This window comes from Dipteris shenzhenensis, chromosome 17, assembly GCF_047967505.1.
Source record: "Dipteris shenzhenensis isolate YYH24624 ecotype China chromosome 17, Dip_SZ_1.0, whole genome shotgun sequence".
NCBI lineage: Eukaryota > Viridiplantae > Streptophyta > Polypodiopsida > Gleicheniales > Dipteridaceae > Dipteris > Dipteris shenzhenensis.
The window spans coordinates 9,668,654-9,693,632 of NC_141612.1; the positions used below are offsets into that span (position 1 = coordinate 9,668,654).

The following is a 24,979-nucleotide window of genomic DNA, read 5'->3' on the forward strand; positions in this document are numbered from 1 at the left end:
TGAACATTAGGCATGGGAGCATATGCTGTGGCTTGCATGCCTGGCTGCATTCCCACATTGTCATACATGGCTTGCTTTCTATGCCCAATTGGCGGTGAAATCAACATAGCATCAAAGATAGAATCTGTACCAAAATATTCAGGTTGCTGCCTCAAATATGGCTGAGGTGGTTGAGCCACATTTATGGACTGCACATTATTATTTTGAGGAGTAGAAATACCCAAACCAAGGCCTTGTGCTGGCTGCTCATACTGTTGCACTGGATGTACTTTTTGTACCTCTTTCTCAAGTGCTCTTTTGGGCGATTCCTCTCTCTTGGAAGTCACTTTCTGAGTCATTTTTGATGGCTGTCCCTCATGGGAAACTGATGCATGAGTGTGCGGTCCGCCATGAGAAGCTGATGCATGTGTGTACTCACTCTTTCCGTGCTTGTGATTTCTTGATTTCTTCTTCTTCTTGGCATTTGTTTGCACAATCTGAGCCAAATTTTGAGCCAGCTGAGTCAAAGCTGTCACTGCACTTGCAAGCTGTGCATTCAACATAGTAGCATCATCTGACTCACTGCTAGAACTAGTATCACCGTTGAGCTCAGTTGTAGCTTCATGTGTGGCCTGCTCAAAAGGCATTTGTTGTGCTTCCTGCAGCTGTACACTAGCTGGATCATTAAGGCTTTCTTGCCTTCTCCTTTGAGGAGTTGTGGAGCTCTCTTGCTCATGGGTACTCACCATGTTTATGGTTGTAATATTCAGCTGTCAAAAAGTGCAGCAAAGATATCCTTCCACCAAACTACCGAGGCCCACCTCTTGAGAAAGAGTGTGTGGTATCCCGGCAATGGAACCAATGAAACCGGCCTCTAATCACTCAGAGGGCAGTGGAACTAAACCTTTAATCACTTCAGCACTTATTTACAGCTCACAAAGCATATATCACAACCATTAACCATTGCATGATCACCATTTGGCATTTACCCATTTGTTCACAAACAAAACCACTGAAAAAGGGATGGAGGCTAGAATGCCCCTGCTCAACAGACATAGACAAGTGCACCCGATTGGCCCCAAACACCGTGGCGCCTCTTTCGGTATTTCTTTATATTTCACAGTGAAATGATTACAAGTTGCATCTGGGAGACCTTCCCTGCAACTGAGCACGTAGCCCCAATTCACTAAGCCTTCGCAAGGCTTTCAAGCATATAACACCATCACATAAGTGCACTTAACCCGTAGGCTCAACCCAAAGGCATTCTCTTTTTCGAGTGCAATTCCATTGGCTGTCCAGATGCAATCACACTGCACCCCAGCTGCACTCTCTTTGAGTGGTTTCCAGATGGCATTCACAAAGCTTTTCAAAGCTCCAAAATAAAATCAGCAAAGTACCCAACCAAGGAATGACTCATGTAGCACTGCCTGGGCACCTGTGAGCCAAGAAAGAGGCGGCACACGAGGCCAACCAATAGCTTATGGCAAAAAGAAATTGCAGTAGCAAAATCACAACTCACGAAGCCCTGAAGACTCGAACCAAGTCCTCAATCGCCAAGAGGACATAGTAGCCAATGCCCAATTGCATTCTCAGCCAAAGAGGAGTGCAAGCAAAACTGAGAAAAACCAGTCAACCAGCGCGTCGAACCACTCGAAATTCAACAGAAAGCTGTAGCTTTGCAAGAGGAGAGGCCCAGGAGGCGGTAGAAGAAAAAAAGTTCAGGAAAAGCCACTTTTGCAAATTCGACCAGCAAAAGAAGTGCTCAGCTCTGCCCGTTCTACCAAACGCACGGAGGGAAAAGCATATCACTATGAAGGGGAGGCAGAGGGGAAGCCATCGGGCCAAACGGAAGTCGAGGAATCCAAACGGGTGAGGAGTTATGAAGAAAAACGGAATTCAGCTGAAGGAGGCTGAAAAACCAGTCCAAAATCTCAACAAAGGGAGAAGATGAGAGAGAAAACCACACATGTGAAGTTTAGAAGGCGCAGGAAGGTCGAGGAATGGCAAAGGAGCATGTAGAAGGCACTAGAGCCACCTGGAACTCTAGGGGGGCCACTGAAGGTACATGGCCCTCTAGGGGGCCCATTAAAAATGCCACGTCATCATTTCCCAACAACCACTCTTTTAATTCCTTGGAATGCCTTTGGGCCTAGGGATTAATTACGCTTATGTGCTAGGCACCATGCCGCGTTTAATTACACATTATTAAGCCTACGCTTGGACTTTTAAAACCAAAGTTCACGGTCTTGTAGTACATTAAAGTACCTAGAATTTCACGCTCCCGTGACAGCCTGCACATTCTATGTAGTGAATAGATGATAGGTAGTGGGCTAGGGCATAGAGGACAGGTCTGGCGGTGTCTGCCTCGAGACATCATATAAGGAGCATGCATAAGTGTGCCACACGCCCGGATTAGTGATGGGGATGGGTGGCTTCCTCTCCCAGAGGAATCTCCACCGAGTGGTTGGGTCTCCTTCGCGAATGATCTGATGATCTCATCCATCCTATGTGTGAGGAAGGCTCGTCTCTTGTGGTGTGTCAACCGTTGAAAGATCCTATGTGTGAGGAAGGCTCGTCTCTTGTGGTGCCCCATGTGACGTCAACTGACCCAAGGGTCACTCCCGTGTGAGGTGGGCTCGCATCTCTCTGCACTCATCATCAAACCAGGGGTTTTGAGGCATCTTCCCATCTCGTACCCGTGAACATAGTTGCATACGTACGCGTATGTCATCTGTACCGTTTTTTGGGGTTTTTTTCTTGTTTTTTGGTTTTTTGTTCTGTTTCGTTTTTGGTTGGTTTGTTGTTGTTGTTTGGTGGGTGTGTTTGTTTTTTTTGGTTTTTTGTTTTTTTGTTTAGTGGGTGTTTTTTTGTTGTTGTTGCTGTTGTTTTGGGTGTGGTAAAAACACATTTTTTTGCACTATTCTAATCCGTACGCTGCTAATTCGTACTCCGTACACTGTTGGCCGACTTTGGCTATGGTTGGCCTCAAGGATGGTCTCAAGGAGGAGGAGGATGGCACTGATGCAGATGATGATAAGGATGAGGATGAGCAAGAGAATGAGGATGAGAATGAGGATGAGGATGCAGGCTGTAGCTTGAAGCTTGAGCCTCATCAGTTGTGAATCGTGATGCATTTCCATTTTCAGCTTTATTCCGGGCTGTGGCAGCCTTTTCTTCCATGATGTTTTGACTTTAATGTTTTGGTGTAGTACCTACTTCCACGTTTCTACTACCTACTACCTTTGATCATGATGTTTGGTGTAGTATTGATCAATCATTGACACTATGTATCAGAATCCAGATTCCAGATGACTCTGGTCTCTGGAGGGCCGAGGCTGGACTCTTTGAACTTTCATGAATCATGACTTTAATAATAATACGAGTTCGAAGTCTGAAGTTTCAATTTGAAAGTTTGTAGCTCTATGTCAATGTAATGTGTACAATGTATATTTTTCTAAATGTTTTTGAGTAAAATTAGGGTCACGTATGTTTCAGCCCTAGGGGCTGAACCATACTCCAATCATACTTCCATACTCTCATACGTATGTGTATGGTAACGTATGGAAAAAACTATGCCCGTGAAGATCGGGTTGTAGGAAAGGATCTGGTGGTAGCATCCTATATCATTGTGACAAGGGTGGCTGAGGCGTGGGCGAGGTCTAAATCGGCCTCCAATAAGGCTGGAAGCTCTCTGGCTAAGTGACACAGACACTGGATCAAGGGCACGGTCAAAGTGGAACTTGGTACGGGTAGCGGTAGGAACTCTCCCTATGTCTGGTGTAGTAGCAAGAACATCGAAGGCCAGATATGAGTGGTCGGCTCCAAGTGGGGGGGGGGTATGGTGAGGTCATGTATCCGTGAGACAAAAGCCAATGGGCCCAAGAGGTAGTCCACTGTGCTAGTTCCGCCTCCATGTGGGAAGCAGGTGAAACCCTCAGATGATGGCCATCTCTGAAGGCCATTGTAGATGATGAGGTCTTGGACAGCTCCCAACTTAAGTAGGTGTCGCCCGTATGATGTCACATGTGAAGTATCTGCAGAAAGTCTCCGAATCCCAAGTTCTGCTGCATCTAACTCTGGCACCATGTGGGGGTCGCTCTCATACGTGAAGTCAAGTAAGTCCACTTGCCTATCCCTTGTCCTTGCATTGAAATCCCCCAGAAGGAGTGTGTCTCCTTGTCTGGAGAACTCTATGATATCATCATGTATCGTCTCATAAGGACTGTGCCCATCTGTAGTGACATCATGGGCATATGATGACGTGTGTGGAGGAAAATAGCATACTGCAATGAAGATCGGTTGGGCATCTAGTAGCTGCACTCGTATCCACATGTGACGTGCATGTTTCTCTCTCCATATCACAGATATGAGTGGTCTCAGGTGTGTTTTGAAAAGGACGGCTACACCTCCAGAGCCTCATACTCCACTCTCTCTCTCTCCTCATTTCTCTCCTATGAGTAGACTCCTAAATGTACCCTGTCACTGTGGGCAGCCCTCTCTCTGGGCTCTCATGTGTCTCAGTGTAGAAGATGATGTCTCTGCTTGTGTATGTCTCTGAGAAGCCACTTGTACCTGTGTATGTACCATGGTGACACGTGGCACTCACACATAAAACCCACTAGTACAACACATCACACACACTCTTTGGCTATGATTCCTCCAACAACATGAACACACGCATGTGCACACACGCGGAAAAAAAGGTACTTTAGTACATCTAGTAGAATTTTCTAGTGAAATTTTTCCAATAAATGTTTAGTATATAAAAACTTTGATGGATCCCATTTATAATTTTATAATGGTGAAGGCTAAACTTAGTTTCAAATCCTGGCAAACGACCGAACCTTTATTTTTATAGGAGCATACAAACTTCACGAGCTCTATTGAAGTTTGACATATTGACTTCTATATGGACCCAATTGGTTTCTTGTGGACGTGGTAGGAGTAGAGAGGATGGAACCATCCATGGAGGTTGATATTTTTAGTGCATAAATATCCTCCTCTACATGTCTCGAATGCCTAAGGATGTTAAAGCTAATGTTGTTCACATCAGTGTGCCATTGGCTGGAAGTAATACATGAGGGGTTGAGGGTAGATGTTGTATCTGGCATCTTTGCCATGGTCTTTGTTGAGTCTCTGCATTGGCTCTTTTTGGTGTGAGAATATGTAAGGATAAATCATTATGTTGAAATATGTGCATTATGGAAGGGAGTCTTGTGAGCCATTGGGCCCTTATTGGATTGGGGCCTCAATAAAATGAAATTACCTTTGAATGATTGTGAGAAAACGGAAGCAAGAGCAAGAGTGTGCAAAGAGAGAGTGAGCTGAACGTAGTTCACTCCCCAAAGTGTATTGAACTCAAGTGAAGTACAATGAAAGAGATGAGGGTTTTGTCTAAGTGACAAAGCCCTTTCTAATCACTAACCATAGTTAGAGATTAGACCGTGGTTAGGGGGAAAAACATCTAAGAGGGAAAAGTGCCCCTAACCCACTTATTACATTACATTGTCCACTGCCAAGAATATAATAATAATTCTAACACCCCTGTAGTGCCAATGTGGTGTACAAGGTAGTGATCAATCACCAAAAGGAGATAAGTTTAGGGCAGTGTGAAATGCCTCCAACTTCTCACGTGGAAGTGATTTGGTGAAGATGTCTGCAACATTGTCATGTGTTGTCACATAGATCATACTGATCTCCCCTGCATGCAACTTCTCTTTGACATAATGATAATGAATCTTAATGTGCTTGGTGCGAGCCTGAAACACAGGATTCTTTGCCACTGTTGTAGCACTCTGACTATCAGTGAGAATTGGAGGACCCTCCAATAAGAGACGAAGATCAGCGAACAAACGTCGCAGCCAAACACACTCAACTGTCGTTGTAAAAGCTGCCGTGTACTCAGCTTCACATGAGGAAGTAGCCACTGTAGATTGCTTCTTGCTCAGCCAAGAAATGCAAGCTTTGCCCAAAAAGAAACAATTACCACTAGTGGACTGCCTGGTATCATAGTCTCCAGCCCAATCTGAATGATTGTAAGCATGCATCTGCAAGTCACCCCCCCTGGGAAACATCAAGCCAAAAGACTTTGTGTCTTGCAAATAACGGAAGATGCGTTTTACAGCCTGCCAGTGTGTTGTCTTTGGGCTGTGCATATATCTGCTCACCTGAGATACTGCATATTGAATATCGGGCTGTGTATCACAAATAACATAAACTCATTTTCAAAGGAACGACGTAATTATGGAAAGCATGCCAAAATTCACAAATTCATTTTCAAAGAAAGTAAGAGCTTGTTACTGATATACCATCAATACAATATTTTATATTCAAAGAGACATTAATCAAAAGAATGTTGAGAGAAAAGACGTTGCATTGAAAATGAATAAAAGAGTCCATCTATGTGTCTTTAGATATCGTTTAAAATAACATATATCATTCTGATACATGTACATCATCAAGACATAACGTTTTCTTTTCATCTCTATTTATCCTAACTTTTTCCTCTAAAACTAACCAATCTACGATAGCTTTCCTTATTGCAGGCAAACTATGTTCATTTCTATCTCCAAAAAAAGTTGGATCTCTCTTTATAATATTATAATTAGACTTGAGTGACATGTACATTTCATCTACTGTGTTCAAGCCTGAAAATTTCAAGAGAATTGTCTCTTGATCCTCCTCACAAAATTCATCAACCTGAAAAGCATCAACCCATAGTATATAAATTAATGATCCTCTATGCTAATTGATAAAAGAAAGAATGCATTAACTTGAAGTATAACATGTAGCATATGAATCAATAATCTTTCTATGCTAATCTATAAAAGGAAAAATACATCATTCTTTACACATATCAACAAGGCATCCAACAGCCTGGCTGTAAAGTGTGACATCCACTGATTCACTTGCATCATACATAGTAAGCTTCAGCCCCGGCTCCATGGGAGTGGCAATAGGCTTACAACCATGCATGTTAAACCTATCCAAGAGCTTATGCACATACTTGGATTGAGACATAACGATGCCACGCTTGTCTTGTATAAAGTGGATCCCCAAATAAAAATTTAACATGCTTAAATTTGTCATGTTGAATTCAGCTTTCAACTCGGCTTTGAAATCTGCAATTATATCCTCATTTGACCTTGTGAGCAGCATGTCATCTACGTAAAGAATGATGACCAAAATATCCCCCCCATGCTTCTTGATGTAGAGGGTGCTTTCCCTGGGACTATTGTGTAATCCCTTACTTGCAAGGAATGCATCTACTTTGGCATACCATGGACGTGGGGCTTGTTTCAGCCCATATAAGGATTATGATTGAACGCCTCTAAGTCAGAATCCGTGCTAGACGCGGCGCTCTCTACCTCCCCGGTTGTTACCCAAGCTTGCAAACCTGAAGTTCATTGCCAGAAAGTCAAATCCAGGAGGTTGCTTGACATAAACCTCTTCCTGCAAGTCCCCAATGCTGTTTTTATGTCCAACTGATGGACATTCCACACAAAATTTGCAGCCATTGCAATAACGGACCGTATGGTGGTCATCCGGGATGTAGGAGCAAAAGTCTCCTCATAATCTATGCCCTTCTTCTGTGCATAGCCTTTGGCAACCAGCCTTGCCTTGTACTTGTCAATAGACCCATCTGGCTTCGTTTGCACCTTGAAAACCCACTTGGTACCAATGGCATGTCTACCGGGTGGCAAATCCACAACATCCCAAGTCTGATTTTTTTCTATGGACTACAACTCATTGTGGATGGCATGCATCCAATGCACATTATCCTTTGCTTCTTCAAAAGAGTCAGGCTCCTCTTCATCAAGAAGAGTCCCTGCATAAGCTATCTCAATTGAAAGAGCCCCCCCTACGTGCCTTATTGCAATATTTGTTCTGGCAAGCAATGGGGCCTCAAGCCTACTCTCCTTGAGAGTCTAAAGCAACCAATTTGGGACTGTTTTGGCAAGCAATGGGGCCTCAAGCCTACTCTCCTTGAGAGTCTAAAGCAACCAATTTGGGACTGTTTTGGCTGCATGTATCTCTTGAATCTCTTTCCTGACAACTTCATCCACACCCTGTGGAGGTACAAAATTAGCCGGTGGCTGAATCGGGGCATGTGAATTGGGAGGAGGTTGCTGTAAATTCTGATTTTCAGCATGAACCTCAAGCGGGGAACCAAATGCTATAGGAAGCATCCCCTCGAACACATTATCTGAAGAAGCTGGAATCTGAAATTCAGCATGTGTATGTGCTGAATTTTCAGAGAATATAACATCTCTACTAACAAAAATCTTGCGTGAAGCAGGATTGTAGAGTCGATAGCCTTTGCTCTGTGAACTATACCCCACAAAAATGCATTTAAGTGCCTTATTTGACAAATTGTGTCGAAACTCCACAGGCACGTGGGCATATGCAACACAACCAAAAACTCGGAAATGGTCCATTGAAGGCTTTCTTCCATGTCATGCCTCATAGGGAGTGATTGTCTTCAAAGCCTTTGTGGGAGCCCGATTCAAAATATAGTTGGCACACATGAGGCCTTCAAGCCAAAACTTGTGAGGCAACTTCTTACTTGCAAGCATGCATCTATCCATCTCCATGGCAGTGCGATTCTTCCGCTCAGCCTTGCCATTCTTTTGAGGTGTAAGCCTCACTATAAGCTGATGCGTGATACCTTCTCCTTAAAAAATGCCTCAAATTCATCAGACATATATTCTCCCCCTCGATGTGTGTGAAGTGTTTGCACCTTGAGTCTTGTCTCATTCTTAACCATAGCCACAAAGTGTTTGAAATGCACAAACACTTTTGATTTTGCCACGAGACCATAGACCCAAGTGTAGTTGGTGAAGTCATCTATGAAGGTAATAAAACAAAGATAACCCCCAAAAACAGGTGTCCTCATGGGACCGTAGACATCACTGTGAATAAGCTGTAATTTCCGTGTAGCTTTCACTGCACCATCCTTCTTGAAAGGAAGTCTATGAGAGGGAAAGAAAGAGGGAGAAGTACAACCGGGGAGAGTGAGAGAGAGAGAAGACTCAAAAGATGTGGGTGTGAAGTGATGAGCCACACCACAAACTCATAGGTTTTATTAGGATTAGGTTTTTCCCCCTATGACTGTCTTAAGACAGTCATAAGACAGTCATAGGTGTCATATCTTTAATAAAGGGGTGGCAATGTGCCTTTACCCCAACAACCTCCCACCTAAAGGCCAATATGCCTAAAGGGGAGAAAAGAATAAAAATTACAGCAATATACAGTTACTGTATACAAGACCATAAAATAAGAGTGGTCTCATCCTAATCCCATGATGTGGCGGCAATGTGCAAACCGCTCTGTAGGCAAGCTCTTAGTGAGCAAATCTGCAGGATTATCATCAGTATGCACTTTCACAAGCTCAAGTCGCTTGTCTTCCAGTACCTCCCTGATGAAATGATATTTCACATCTATGTGCTTGGTCTTTTGATGAAAGACCGGATTCTTTGCTAACATGATAGCACTCTGACTATCACAATGCAAGACTGGCATATCTCCTGTAATGCCCAAATCTCCCACCAGCCGAGTAAGCCATATTGCTTCCTTGCAAGCCTCAGTGCCTGCAACATATTCAGCTTCAGTAGTTGACAGTGCAACGCATTTCTGCAACCGAGACACCCATGATATAGCACCTCCTGCAAATGTGAAAATATAACCGGTAGTAGATTGCCGGTTATCTGCATTCCCTGCATAGTCTGACCTTGAGATACTTCAAGACACCTTTCACTGCTTCCCAGTGCCGCTTGCCTGGATTTGCCATATACCTGCTGATGACTCCCACCGCAAAAGCAATATCCGGACGAGTGGCAACCATGGCATACATCAAAGAACCAAGTGCAGATGCATACGGAACTTTGGCCATTTCAGCCTTATCATCATCTGATCTGGGGCTGTCCTTACTGCTGAGTTTTAAATGTGGAGGCAGCGGGGTATTAATAGACTTCCCCCCCTCCATTTTAAACCTCTGCAGTACTTTGTCAATGTACTCTTTGTGTGACAGAAACAAAAGTTTCTTGGACATGTCACGAGTAATCCGCATGCCAAGAATATGATTTGCATCACCCAAGTCTTTCATGTCAAAAGACTTATGCAGTTGTTTCTTCAAAGTACTAATCTCCTGCTGAGATTTACTGGCAATCAGCATGTCATCCACATATAGAATGAGTAGCATCGAACTGCCATCCTTTGCCCGGTTGGTGTACAAGCAATGATCGGTCTCACACCTATGATACCCTTGGGACTGCATGAAGGCATCAAACTTCTTGTACCATTCTCTTGGTGCCTGCTTGAGTCCATACAAGCTTCTCTTGAGCTTACACACAAGCTGCTCTTTCCCTTTAACAGCATATCCCTCTGGCTGACTCATAGTTCCCAAGGTGAACAACTCCATGAGTACCTGTGTAGGAAGTAAACCACTCCCTATGAGGAGTAACATGAAAAGAAGCACCTGAATCCAAGAGCTAGGTGTGCATGTCATGGCCATCAATAACCAAAGTATGTGCAATTACAGCAGAAGAGCATAAAACATCATGTCTGTCACTGTCACTGTCCTCTGCTGCAACATTCACTGCATCCAAGTCATCTACCTTGGCCTTGCCTTTGCCTTTGCCTTTGCTTCCACTGCCTGCATCCTTTGCTTCAGCCTTCTTGGCTTTCTGATCCCGTATAAACTTGAAGCACTTAGACTTCACATGTCCCTTCTTGCCACAATAAAAGCATTCAATATCCTTTTTACCACGGGACTGACTGCGGGATTTGGACTTACTAGCAGATCTCCCCTTCTGCTGAGTCCTGCCTCTTTCCTGTACCTGCAAAGCATTTGAAGACTTGCTGCCCGCATTATTTTTCCTGCTCATCTCCTCCATGAGGAGAGAGCTCTCTACATCAGCATATATAAGAGTGACATTTGAATTAGACAAGGTGGTCTTGAAAGTGTCCCAACTCTCAGGAAGGGTACACAGCAAGAAAGTAGCCTTGAACTCCTCATCAAGGTTCAACCCCTGTGCAATCAGCTGTGTAAAGATGGCATTGAACTCAAGTGTGAGGTCATAGTTGTACCTTCCTTCATGCGAAGATCAACCAGCTTCTTCAACCAATAGTATACCTTACTGGCTGAACTCTTTTGGGCATACAACTCTGCTAGCCTCTGCCATACACCATAAGAGGTCTTTTCAGCCTGAACATTGTACACAAGAGAATCACTGAGAGTAAGCATGATAGCAGCCCTGGCGGACAAATCTAGCTCCTCCCATTCATCATCTGACATCCCAGATGGCTTGACACCCTTCACCCTTATGGGCTTAGAAATCTTCTTAAGCAGAAGTACATTCAAACACTGTTTTGCCCATAATGCATAATTGTGTGCCCCTTCCAATTTCTTTATGTTCAGAATTGATGATTCACTTCCCCCTGATGCCATATCAGATAAGGAAAGTACCCGACTCCCTGTAAGTTAAAAAAGGACTGAATAAAATTCTGTTTTCTCAAAAAAGAAAAACTGCTCTATCAAGAGCCAGGAGCACTCACAATAGTGATGTTTTTTTTTTTTACTGTCAGAAAATCTGCAGCAAAACAGAAAATTCCCTCCAGTTACTGTACCTTCTGACACACTGTACCGTGCTCAAATAGGCATAAAAACAGTAATTTCAGAATGCTGCAGCTGCTCCACAAGTGCTTTAACAGTGCATCATCAGATGACAAAGCACAAAACACTGCTGTCCTGACACAAAACACTGCTGTCCTGATCACTTCTCCCACCTCAGATGAGGTATTGCACTGATTTAATATGCATAAACCACTTGGCATTCACTGTTTTGTTCACTGAAAAAGAGGCTCCAGACACTTCAGCCTGTCACAAACCTGCAACAGAAAATGGGATAAATCCCAAGCAATCACCCTTCTGCCAAGGGGATAAAAGGCATCTGAAGATCTCTGACAGTAACCCAAGTGCTCTCAAGCAAAATCTGGGCAAAAGCCCCTTGATTTAACACCTGTACCAAGTGAAAAACACCTCAACACTGAGGTAGCAAAGAAAATACAGCGCTCTCCTGACACTTTCACCTGACAATGCAATGCATAAACAGCCCTGTGTACACAATAACAACACAGATCCCAACGTACAAACACTGAAGAGAAAATCTTTTGAGCACTGTCAACGATGGACAGTTAGGGACCGAGTAAACTCGATGCGCCCTGGCCAAACGTGGCTCAACTGAGATTTTCCAAGGTGTCGTACACAAAATGTGACCTGTAGAAATGTCATTGAATACACTGCGGAAACAAGACCAATGTGGGCTCCCTGGCTCCACACTGCCTCAAGGCATACACTGCATAAGCTTCCAGGCAAAAGCCCTTTGAAAATGTCACCCAAAAGCTGAGATTTGCACTTAGCAAAAGCATAGAACTCCTCTGCAAAATCAAGGCATTACCTTCCCGAAATAAGATAACTGTGCAATCAACCACACATTGTGGTACTAGTCACCTCAAGCACGAGGGACTCGAAGGTACTTGCTGTACCTTCAACACACAGTTTTGAGAACTGAAAATGATCCGGGAATGAAGAGCAGAGTGCTCTCTCTCCTTTTCCTTCTTCTCCCAAAAAAAAACTGCTGTACCTGCTGTACTTTCTGTACCTGTGTACTTGTGCAGAGTACCACTGTACCTGTTGTACCTGTGCAGGGTACAGATCAAAAAAAAAAAAAAAACGAAATGCACTTCTCTGACAAAGCTCCTTGACGCAGCTCCAAATCAAAATGCACCTCCCTGTCGCAATCCGTATGGCGGTCCGTACGGTACGGTCGAGTGTACGGTGTCCGTACGTCCGTACACGACTGTACGGCGCGCGAATCGGCTCGATGCTTGCGCGCGCTGCTTGCGCCTGCGCGCTGCCCGCACTGCCTGCGCCCACGCGCTGCTGCCCGCGCTGTCGCCCTGCTGCTGCCCGGCGCTGCCGCCCTGTTGGCCACTAGGGCACTAGGCCCGAGGGAAGAAGGTAGAGGGAGGGGGTAGACCCGGAGTGGAGAGGGAGGGATAGGCTCTGATACCAGTTGAGAGGGAAAGAAAGAGGGAGAAGTACAACCGGGGAGAGTGAGAGAGAGAGAAGACTCAAAAGATGTGGGTGTGAAGTGATGAGCCACAACACAAATTCATAGGTTTTATTAGGATTAGGTTTTTTCCCCTATGACTGTCTTAAGACAGTCATAGGTGTCATATCTTTAATAAAGGGGTGGCAATGTGCCTTTACCCCAACAGTCTATGCATCTATCTTACCAAGGATGCAACCTTCACATGCATGAGGAGGTGACTCTAAAGGAGTGCCATAACTCCGTGTTGTGCATCGCAGCAGTGGGAGTGCTCACTGATAATGCAAGATCGGATCTTTTTTCATATAAATCAAGCTGAAAAAGACCCCGATACATACTGCTATACAACATCAAAGCATAGTCATTCTCTTTGTCTCTGACTGCGCACTTATCATCATCAAAAACAACATGAAATCCTTCTCTATTGAGAGAGGACATTGAAAGCAAATTCTTCTTTATGCCTGGCACATCAAGTACATCTGAAATTCTGAAATCTGTGTCATCAGTGGATGTGAGAATAATGTCTCCCACTCCACACACTGAATAAGAGGAACTATTTGCACAAGTCACCTTCTTTTTGGTAGGTGGAGGATGCAGAGATACAAAAAGACTCTTCTTGGAAGTGATGTACTTTGAAGCACCACTGTCAAAATACCAAGTATAGAGTGTCTCATTGACACTGAGAGAGCATGCATCCTTTGAAGGATCATAGCCGCAAGTCAAAAAAGCATAAGGGTCATCATCATTAGTGGCTGTAGCATCTGAACTACCCATTGAAATATCTGAAGTGCAAGACAGAAAGGCATAGTGTTCTTCCACAAAGTTGGCTGCAACATCTCCCCCATCATGAGAATGTGGAGCTGATGCATCTGACACAGCCATACTTGAATCCCTTTTCTTCTCTTTAGCTGTGCGCTTCTTGCATTATCCAATATAATGACTTGGCTTCTTGCAATAGTGACAAATGCCCTTCTTTTTCTGCTTATCGGCATCACCCTTAGCCTTATAAGAGGGCTGTCCTGAATCAGCTTTATGCTGATGTGCGGGCTGATTGGAATGTGGCTTTTGCTGCCCTTTACCCTTGGGCTTGAACTTGGAAAGCATGGCATGCTCGCCAGCCCGGGTTGCCATATTTCTTCTTGTCTGCTCCTCCTGCAACATAAGTCCTACCAACTCGTGAAAAGAGAGAGGATTGCTGCCCCCCCTTATAGACAAATTCAGGGAGGTGTGGAATCCGAGATAGGACTCAGGAAGAGAATTCAGAGTGGTGGTAATCATCTCTGAATCTGGAACGACTTCATCAATATTCAGCAATTGTTCCCTCAAGTCCTGAAGCTTTGTGAGGTGAGAATTCATAGATCTCCCTCATTCATATGCGTATGAGAAAGCTCTTGCTTCAGAAAGGAAACCCTGGCATCATTTCTTGCTACAAACATACTCTCTAGTATCTCCCAAGCTGCCATTGATGTCTTGCATGACCGAATGTGAGGTATAATGAACCTCTTGACAGAGAGAGAAATCACTGAAAGAGCTTGTGCATCTCTAGAGTCCCATCTTTTCTGCTCTGCTGTGGGAGCTCCTGGAGTGGCTGCTCCAACTACTTGTGTTGCATTTGCACCTCTATCCCTGCTCCAGCTGTAGGAGTGACAGGTGTAGGGGGACGAGCATTTTCCGAGCGAAATCTTGCGAGCGTCCGAGCGAAGGAAAAAAAAAGCTTCCAACTATGCAAAAATATGACAAAAATGGATCATAAGAAAACATAGTTTCACTTAGAAATATGAAAAGTATTATAGGAATGCCTATTTTATACACGAATATTTATGTGAATCTTTTGGAATGGTGAGAACATAATGGGATGGCTTTTGAAGATCAACCCACATGTAGAGTAGACTTCTCTATGAAAATTCCCTTATGATCCTTCTTACAACTTTTTACTTAATAGGGGGTGACATTGAAAAACCTCTCTCAACCTATCTTCATGAAAGGGTTTCTCCAAAGTAAACTCATTGAAGCAAGCCATCAAAGTAGTTTCGCCAGCGAAACCCCTTTGAACAAGGTCTTTCAAGGTAGTTTCGCTGGCGAAACTACCTTGGACAGTGCTTTTAAAAGTGACATAACTTTCACATCCAATGTCCAAATATAGTCATTCAGCCACTCAAATTGATCGGAAAACCCCATTTGAGCACATCTATGGGGTTATATTTTGGAAAACCTTGCATATATAGTATTAAATATTACATGTATTTTATGAGAGTGATATATAAGCCCAAGTTAATACTTATTTATAGTAATTTAAACTTTGGTAGAAACATGTCCATAAATATCTTGTTATTAATACTATAAAAACACTTGAAAGATATTGACATATGATATAAATGTGTTTAATAAGTAATTATTTATGTATAATATTATGATATTGAGAGTGATTATGAGGGACGTTTCTTAAATGAATTATATTTCAATACTTTTTTAAGGTAATAACAAGGGTACAAAGGGATGTCTATGAATAAGAAGATTTATGTTATGTAGAAATGAATGAGTGACTAGTCTGTATAATTTTATGATAAAGGGATCTAGTTCTAATAAAGATAAAAATGTAAAAACCATGTTTCCTAAAGAAATACTATTTTTAAAATCTCTTGAAAAACACGCTCGTATAAACCTGCTCATAGGTTTTTGCTCGTAAAATTGACGCATCCCAGGTGTAGCAACTGTATTTGGTCTTGCTTCATCTCCATTGAGATAATCCCAAAGATGTCTGCCAACCAAGATATTGCGAACCATGAAACTCCACAAGGAGTAGTTGGTGCCATCCAACTTATCCTCATGTGTGAGAACTCCGAACACCTCATTGGGGTTGTTCTGAGCCATTTTTGATATATAAACTCAAAAAACACAGCAAAATGACCAAGTAAAATCCCTTTCTGGGATGTCAAATGCACGAGTAAAATCTGCCCACAGTGACAAATATTGTCATAGCCTATCAAAGGCTCAGAATGCACCAAAATGCTTTGCTGAATGCCCAAAAATCTGCAAATAGAATTTGCAAAAAGTGGCAAAAGTATGCACATTGACTCGTACTGAGTCCAGAACTACTTGCAAACTTCCAAAATGCTCTTTTACCTGCAAAATTGCAACCCAAGTGCAAAAGCCCCAATTTCTTGTGGGAAATTGCATACAAAAGAGGACAAATGATCTGAAAGCTCCAAATGTTGCATAAATTGCACTTTGCCTGCAAAAGCCCCAAATTTCACTGCAAAATTGTAGTGTGATTGCAAAAGCCCCAAATTTTTGGACAACCTGCAAACCAACTACAATGTCTGCCTCAAGTTTTTTGCAAGATCTGAGCCAAACAATGGCTATCTGCAATCAATACATGCCAAAAAAGAACCAACTGCTAGAGTATGCCTACAAAAATGAAACCTGCACTGAAGGCATGAAGTGTACGGTCACTATACGAAATCTGTATAATGTACGGACGATTGTACGGATGACTATACGTCGAAATGTACGGAAGCAGCAGGTCGAAATACATGACAGTACCGAGTGTCAGTCTGTATGGTTGTACGGGACGATGTAGGTGTACGGACGATGCAGGTTGTACGGATGGCACAGGTTGTATGGACGACTATATGGCGAAATCGTACGGCTGTATGGCTAAACCTGTACGGAAGCTGTACGACAGTGTACGGACAGGAGCAGGCAGCTGGTACCGAATTCGTACAGTCGTACAGACTGTAAGGATTGTAGGCTGCAGGTCGCGATGAAGCTGTACGGAAGCTTGGCGATGGAGCTGAAATGTGGGAGCTGGAAGAGGAGAGCAAGGAGTAGGGAGCAAGGAGCAAGTCTGGGAAGGAAGTGCTTTGAACCAAATGTGAGAAAACGGAAGCAAGAGCAAGAGTGTGCAAAGAGAGAGTGAGCTGAACGTAGTTCACTCCCCAAAGTGTACAGAACTGAAGTGAAGTACAATGAAAGAGATGAGGGTTTTGTCTAAGTGACAAAACCCTGTCTAATCACTAACCGTCGTTAGAGATTAGACCGTGGTTAGGGGGAAAAACCTCTAAGAGGGAAAAGTGCCCCTAACCCACTTATTACATTACATTGGCCACTGCCTAGAATATAATAAGAGTTCTAACAATGATTACAAAATGGAGCAAACTTTGGGCCTACACACTGTATTGTGTTCTATGATTGAAATTGCTCTTTTTGTGAAGGTTAATACAAGCATTGGAATACCTTTTGTAAACCAATGCTTTAGTTCCCTTGCTGTCCACATGTAGCTGAATAGCTGCATCATTGAGGTTGGAGAACTTGGTAAATTTAATTGGAAACACCCATCCATCATAATTATTTTTAGTGACAAACTTATTATCAGGGATTTTCTTGGAACTTGTATCTGAACTTACTGAAAGAGGTCACCATGGCAATGATATTCGTACATTGATACCCTTAATTTTTCTAAATCTTTTTCCAAGAAAGGAGCTTTAGGTGGCATTCTGTTAACTGGATGCTTTTGGTACAGGATTTACAGACTGTAGAGGAAGTTTTATTTAAGCTGGAACAGCTATTGAAGGAATCTGAGCTGTCAAGGCTCCGGTATGGGAGGGTGCGATTAACAGCTATAAGGATAAATCTTCGGAAGATTCGGCGCTTAAAACAGGAAGCAGAGGCCCTTGAGATGTCTTTGAAACATAAGGCATTCCTTAAGGAAAAACTGATAAAGCAGGTGATTTTTACCTTGAATTTTGAAAGCTCTTTGGTAGCCTCATTTTATCTTATGTGTCCTTAAGTGTCAAAGAAGTATGATATGCTCAATGAACTCCAATATACAAGCCACGTGGAAAAGGCCATCCTGAAAAGGCCGAAGGAAAGCAAACATGGTGCACTGTCAAATTCACATTATTTCAGATCTAATATACTGCAGACCTATATGTATTCTTTTATATTCCTTTTATTGTCCTGACTGCGTACCATGGTTTGTCTTTGGGTCATAAGATGTTTGGTTATGCTGATCAGTATAAAATTTGGGAAACAAGAGAAACCCGATACTCAACAGTAAAGGGTCCACTGTGATTTTACCCAACTGTTCTTTCTAGCATGCAGGTATTCAAGTCTGAATGATTTGCCTTACCTTCTAGCTGAGGTTGATCCTCAGTGACTTTTCTCATCATTATTTCGTTTCACTCTTACAGTTTACTACACTTTTTCTCTGTTAAGGTCTCGTAAGTCTAGATTTTCATCCTGAATGTCTGTGTGCATTATCTAGATTCATGTAAACTCACAAGGGATGAAACTTTTCAAGTTCTTACAGGAGACTATTTGATCTCGCCTCAATTGGAAAAATAAATGAAATTTAATGGTGAAGCCAAAGTAAAGGTACCAATTTCAGGGTGCTTGTACAGGTAAAGTCGCAACAGAAGTATGAGAGCCAGGAAATCCAGGAATACAAGCCTTCAAGTTCCAAAAGAGATGATTTTGAAGATGGTGCCAGGGATGATGAAAAGATTTTCCAGCAGCAAAGGTCTAGGTTAGCTTTTTTACGATCCTGTCTGACATCTTACATGGATTTCACGCACTTTTTCATGCTATAAATGAACTGAAAATCTTGGATTACTTTGCTGGATATATACTTTGAGAAAAAAATATTTACCTTCGCTGGAAATTACTATTTTCCACGTGTGGGCAGCCTTTTATTGCTTGGCTTACAATACTGTATGAACTTCGAGCTGGTGTAAGATTTGGACATCACAGGCTTTCACTTGTATTAAACATTGGATGTGAAAATAGTGCTTTCTGCAACTTTAATAGGTTAGCTTAATAGTGACTGAATTGAGGGGTTTCACTTTATAGCATGGTGTAATGTATATGAGATTTGATGACTAGAAAAGAAGTTTTTCAGTTTAATGGCAATTGAATTGAGGCGTTATGTATTGCTTGGATTTATGTGTATGAGATTGTTCACCATCTAGAAGGGTCAATGGATTGAATTAACAGAACTATTGTGGTTTCTTCCGTGTATGAGATTGGTCACCATCTAGAAGGGTCAATGGATTGATTTAACAGAACTATTGTGGTTTCTTATGAATGAAAAAATTTAAAGCCAGGCCATCTTTCTCCTTGTCAATGCACATTGCATGCAAAAATTGTGTTCGTACTGTTTTAGGATGGTTCTTTGGGTGCGTTTTGTAAAAGTTTGCTCCGATGTTCTGATGTTTACAGGATAGGTACTGCCTTTGAAGAGGCGACAAACATTGCTCAGGACTTGGCAAAGAAGTTATCCTTTTTCCCTTCTGCTGCTGAAAATGTTATGCAAAGTGAAGCTTCTTTAGCAGATGTAAGTTTATGGCATATGCTCATTACAGACGCTTTAGATTGGGCTCGTGATTCGTGATCAATGGCACAGAATCGAAAGGAAGTGCTGTACTGTGCACTGTTCTGTTTACTGTTTTGAATCATTTTTTTTTATTCAATGGATAGCATGAAATTAGATCACTTTGCTAGAAAACTGTTATCTCTATCAATATTGGGATTGATTTTGACACCTGCTGTTGGTGCATGTCAATGCAGGCGGAGGATGCCTTTGACAGGGCTGCCACAGCTGCTTTAGATGAGGCTGCTGCAGTTTCAAAGGCAGTTGCACAATTTGAGGTCCTGCGCCGTGAATTAAACCACCTTGATTTCCGAATTCGTGAGTGTGCTGGTGGGGAGACAAATGACAATGTAATATTTTAAACTATTGTAAATAACGAATATTATCAATGCTCATTTTTTTGTTTTCAAATTTGTTTTTCTTGTTCTTTTTGAAGGTCCATGGGAAACATGTCTAGTGCAAATTAGCAATTGGCAGGTCATGTGTTCCACTGTTTGCAAAGTCGTGCTTGTATTTTCCTGCTTGCATGTGTGGAAAGTTTGCAGTTTGCAGTTGAAGTGCAAACTTAAGGCATTCGAAACCCTGATGGCAGCGTATGCTTGTGTACTGATGAGAACATAAGCGTAGCTTTGCTTACTACGTTATTAATCTTTTTTCTTTTTCTCATTTACTCATTATTTTGTCTAAAGTCACTTACAAACTCCCTTCTTTCCTTTGTTCTTTTGCTTTTTCTATAACAAAATTTTTAATTTGCAAGATTGGATATATTCTAGTCTTATGATGGTATATATTTATCTTGTGTATGTGTGTTATGTGCACTATGGATTGTAGTCTATTAACATCCACTGGAGACCAAAAGGTCTATGGGATAGCAAGAAACGCTCTAGTACATCTACTTTAGGGAGGGCACATGGTAGCTCCCAAGGAGTGCAAAAAGCAACCCAAATTATTTAGAGTACCTACATGATAGTCTGGAAGAGTAAACAGCCATACATGAGTTTAAGACTGAGAGTCTTTTGGTTTTGATTGAAACTCTCTGATTAGTGCCACGCCTTCACGGTACACTACCCATTTTCCATCCTTTCTGGCAGCCCTGACTTTAGCTAATTCAGTTGCCTTAATCTTGAGTTGAGCTTGTGTAAGCTCCTCTGCTATCCATACTTTGGTGCGCTTAAACTTGTAAGATTGTCGAAGAAGCTTGATCCGCATATCTTATGATTTCAGTGTAAGGATTGCATGACCGTTATAGTGCAAAATAGAAGCAGCCCTGGAGTCGTCATCATCCTGCTCACCATCATCCACCCAATCAATGTTGGGCAAGCTTGCTTTGATCTTTGTCAATATTTCACTATATGTGACCTCTTTGTACCAATCTTCTGGGAGTCCCCCTATTCTAATCTTCAGCGCATTATCACATCTAGCTTCGTGTTCTCTAATCTTTGCTTGAATATCAGACTTACTTGCTTTGTTGTCCACTTCCACAATCACTTTCTTCTTAGTAGTTTGTACTTTAGTGTGAACAAGATGTTTGACTGTAGAGACTAGCTGTGGGGTAGGGGGGGAAATCCTTACAAAATTTTACAGCCTCATAAATTACTGCCTGCTTACCAGGCCCTTCTAGAATATGAAGTCGGGCCTTTACTTCTGCCAGTTCCAATCGTAGTTCTCTCATTGCCTGCTGTAGATAAAAAATCTGATCCTGTTGCCCGAGGATGGGTCCTTTTGAGCCTTCTTGTTGGTAATTCCATGCATAAGGAGAGGATGTCATGGCTGCAACTGTAGAGTACCGAATCTTGATGGATGTTGAAGGAGTTGAGGGAGTTGAGGGGGACTTGGAGGAGAGGGTAGGCCAATCCATAATTGGCTGTCTGTTGAACCCCCTAGCTTAACCTAACCCTTTGTTGGGTTGGGGGTTTAGCCCAACTCGGGGTTAGGTTTATTTGATTGCTTCTAACGGGTACAGAGGGAGAGGTACGGTTGAAGAGGTACGGGCTGCTACTACTGACGGATTGGACGTGCTGTTGCTAACGGTTGTACGGACGGGCTGCTGCTAATGGTTATACGGTACAGACGAACTGTACGGGAGAAAGAGCTGCACGGTGCTGCTAACGGACGGGGAGAGAGAGAGGTCTGGACGAGGAGAGAGGTACGGATGGGGGGGGGGAGGGAGAGAGAGAGAGAGAGAGAGAGAGAGGTACGGATGGGGAGAGAGGTGCGGACGGGGAGAGATTAATGTCCTCGGAAGACATCACGGGCCTATGGGACAAAGTACATAAAAAGAAGAAACTCATACAAGCCTCTGTGGGCTGAAGCAAAGGGTGTGCTAGGGCCCTTGCTGAGTGCTATGCTAAGTTAACTCAAAATCCAAAACCGAAAAAACTGAAAGCCCAAAATCTGAAACCCAGTGCCTCTCTGGTGGGCTGCAAAGATATCCCGAATTTGCATCTATCGAGTTGTATCTTGTTGTGGCAGAGGACCTGGTCTCCTCGACCTTTGTATCCAATGGGGTATGTCAAGAGTGATATGGTCTTTGAAACCCATGATGCATTCCGGAACATAAAAGATGTGTCCCTCCTCATTCATAGGTGGCAACTCAGGAAGAACATGGACATGTTGTCACACGTGGTTTGCAGACACATGATGGATCTTGGAGGTACTGGGTAACGCCAACTGATATGCTACCTCTCCAACCTTGCGGATGATCCTGTAAGGACCGTAATACCTATGAGCAAGCTTTGTGTTGGCATTGGATACGTGGCTTCCGTGATGTTTGTATCTGGTGGGCCATCGCAAGGGTGATACTTCGACTCTAACGTTCAACATAACCATAATCATAGAAACACCAATACAAAAAAATCTCTGAACCCACGGAGATGATGGAAGCTATGGTGTGGCATCATTGTTGTGAGGATCCTCTAGAAGCTTGCAGAGGGGTCAAGCCTAGGAGGGAGCCCAACGATGTATGAGGCTGCAGAGAAAATCTTTGATAGAGGACTAGTGTTACGGTTAGCGCTAGGCCATGTATGAATTGCTTTTTTTATTGTACTTAGTTTCATAGGTCTGGGAGGCCGCTGAGATTGACAGAGCACAGACACATGTTACAGATTTCTATGCATCTGAGTCAGCCGCTGATGAGGTTGAGGGAGAGGAGCTTGATGAGATGAGAGCATCATCGACCAGGAATATGCTGTCGGACGAGAGGCATGCACCCCACGTGCGACACGGATAGGGACCAGAGCATGCATGATTGTAGTTCGGCCTATTTCAGCCCTCTTGAGATGTGACCTCCAGAGACGAGGCGTCATCCTTGATGTAGCCCACCGGATCCAGAGATCGAGGAGACCACGCCCTCCATTGCATCAGGCTACTTGGATCCATGGAACTTGGGCATGTACTAGGGACGTTAGCGCGCACACTAGATTAGCACTTTAGCACTCAACAAGGGCCTTAGTGAGCCCTTTGCTTCAGCCCCTAATGGCTTGTATGAGTTACCTTTTTTGGTTTGGCACTTTGTCTCATAGGCCCGCAAGGCCTCTTGCAGACGTTAATCTCTCTCTCTCTCTCTCTCTCTCTCTCTCTCTCTCTCTTCTCCCCCCAATATGAGGCCGCCTCATTCATGAGGCCATCCAACACAAGAAGCATCTACTGAGGACTTAGGCAAGATCATGGTCTATAGCCATACTTTATTTAGACCATGATCATTGAGTTTTCGTGATTAGACAATAGAGACCAGCAGCCCCGAGGGAAATGGCGGATTCAAGGCACAGAAAGAAAGAAAGAAAGTTTATTAAAGTCTTCGGAAGACCGATGGGTCTATGAGACTGTGAAAATCCTAATACAACGAGTTGTGGTAGTGGAGCTACTAAACGAGCGTCCATACCAATGTAAAATGCAAAATGCAAAAAATGCAAAAATGCAGAATGGCAGTACGAAGTCCTAAGTACAACATAGTCATGTCGATGGTCGACTATATATCAATCTGAGCATCATCATCAATATCATCATCATCCCTAGCAACAACATGATATCAGGATGAATGAGGCAGTGGAGGCATGAAGTCGGCAATAGAGTGTTGTCGGCCCCTCAAAGGTGCGGTCCTAGTACGTCTCTTGGTCATAGCTCTGCGTCTAACCAGGGCTACTGTGACCCCCGTCGGTCGGGCTCCGACTCTAAACAAGGAGGGGATGTCTCCAAGTGTGATCTGTGTGTCGACCCTCTGTCTGACTATCGGGTCACGGGCTTCGGGTCACGGTCGTGTCGAGGCCTCGTCTCGTTGGGGTCCATGTGATCTAGCTGAAAGAACTCCGTGATAGAGCTCCGAGAGGGATCAACCGAGGAAGAAGTCTGCTCCTGTCTCCGTGCTCGGAGTATCCTCTCGCGGTGTCTAAGTGCCTCATGAATGAAACCTGCCAAACACTGCTGGTCTGGGTAGGAGAGGAAATGGGCTAAAATCCCATAACTATCTCTGAAGAGGCAGTGGAAACGTCCTCGGATCTCATAGTACACAGGACACCTGAAGATGAAATGCTCCTCTGTCTCAACCTCCTGTATGTCACATAGTGTGCATATGCGCCGCTTCCTAGGTAGTCGCTCTGCTCTGCCGCTCTCGATGCGAAGTCTGTGTGAAGAGACCCGAAATTGCCTAAGAGAGATCCTCATCGAGTGGGGTAGGTGAATCTGTGTATCCTGGTGGGTCAATGAAACCCTCCGCTGTGATATGTAAGAAGTGATCTCTGTAGAAGCTAAGCTTCACTCGGAGTTCTCACTCGGAGTTCACTCGGTTCCAACCAGGTCCGAAAAGTGTGTAGCTGTAGTAGATCCTCACGGATAACCTGGTTGACCTCATGTGATAAGAGGGGAGAGAACGGAGCATCCATGCTATATTGCAAGGGAGGTAGTCTATCCATGTGGAGCCCCAGTCGCTCAAACCATCTCTCTGTATGTGCATACCAGCACCTCTGATCTCCTCCTGCTGCAAGTGCCATAGAAGAGGATAGAGCTATCCATGGTAGCCTGCTACGCCCCGAGGTATAATCCCCATATTCCCTAACTCGGTATAGATATGTGATGACCTGAAATGCAGCATCTAGCTGTGAAGGGGGTGACCCAAACTCAGCCTGAATGATCTGGTGAGGAATGGATGACTTACCACGAATCATCCGTGATAGCATGAGAACCTGTAGCTGCTCCACACGGGCCCACTCTGTATCGGACAAGTCTGGCCCCCAACAAGACTACCGTACATTCTCGCTGGGCGAGCCAAGGAGTCAAAAAGCAACCCCTTGGTGCGTGGATCTTGAAAGTGTGAGCGGAAGCACTGCCTCTCTAGCCTAGCCAATGAGTTATACCCTCTACTCAAGCGTGCCTGCATCGCGGGTCTCATAGTGAAGCTCGGTTCGGAGAAGATAACCCCAAGATAAGTATGATGAAACTATCTCAACAGATGACCCCGCAAATGTGAACTGCTCTTGACGCATGATGGCTCGAGATGTATTGAAGATCATGACCTTGGTTTTAC

General features: G+C 43.5%; 1 protein-coding gene across 3 annotated transcripts in view; it reads left to right on the top strand.

Moving 5' to 3' along the window:
• The window catches only part of LOC147891650 (uncharacterized), an 86,115-nt gene that overhangs the window by 24,731 nt on the left and 36,405 nt on the right, over positions 1-24,979 (top strand). For all 3 annotated transcript variants that reach the window (XM_087388057.1, XM_087388059.1, XM_087388058.1), the window contains 4 exons: positions 17,614-17,817; positions 18,494-18,618; positions 19,311-19,425; positions 19,659-19,811. In XM_087388057.1, the coding sequence (XP_087244183.1) occupies positions 17,614-17,817; positions 18,494-18,618; positions 19,311-19,425; positions 19,659-19,811 (597 nt within the window). The remainder of the gene's footprint in view (positions 1-17,613; positions 17,818-18,493; positions 18,619-19,310; positions 19,426-19,658; positions 19,812-24,979) is intronic.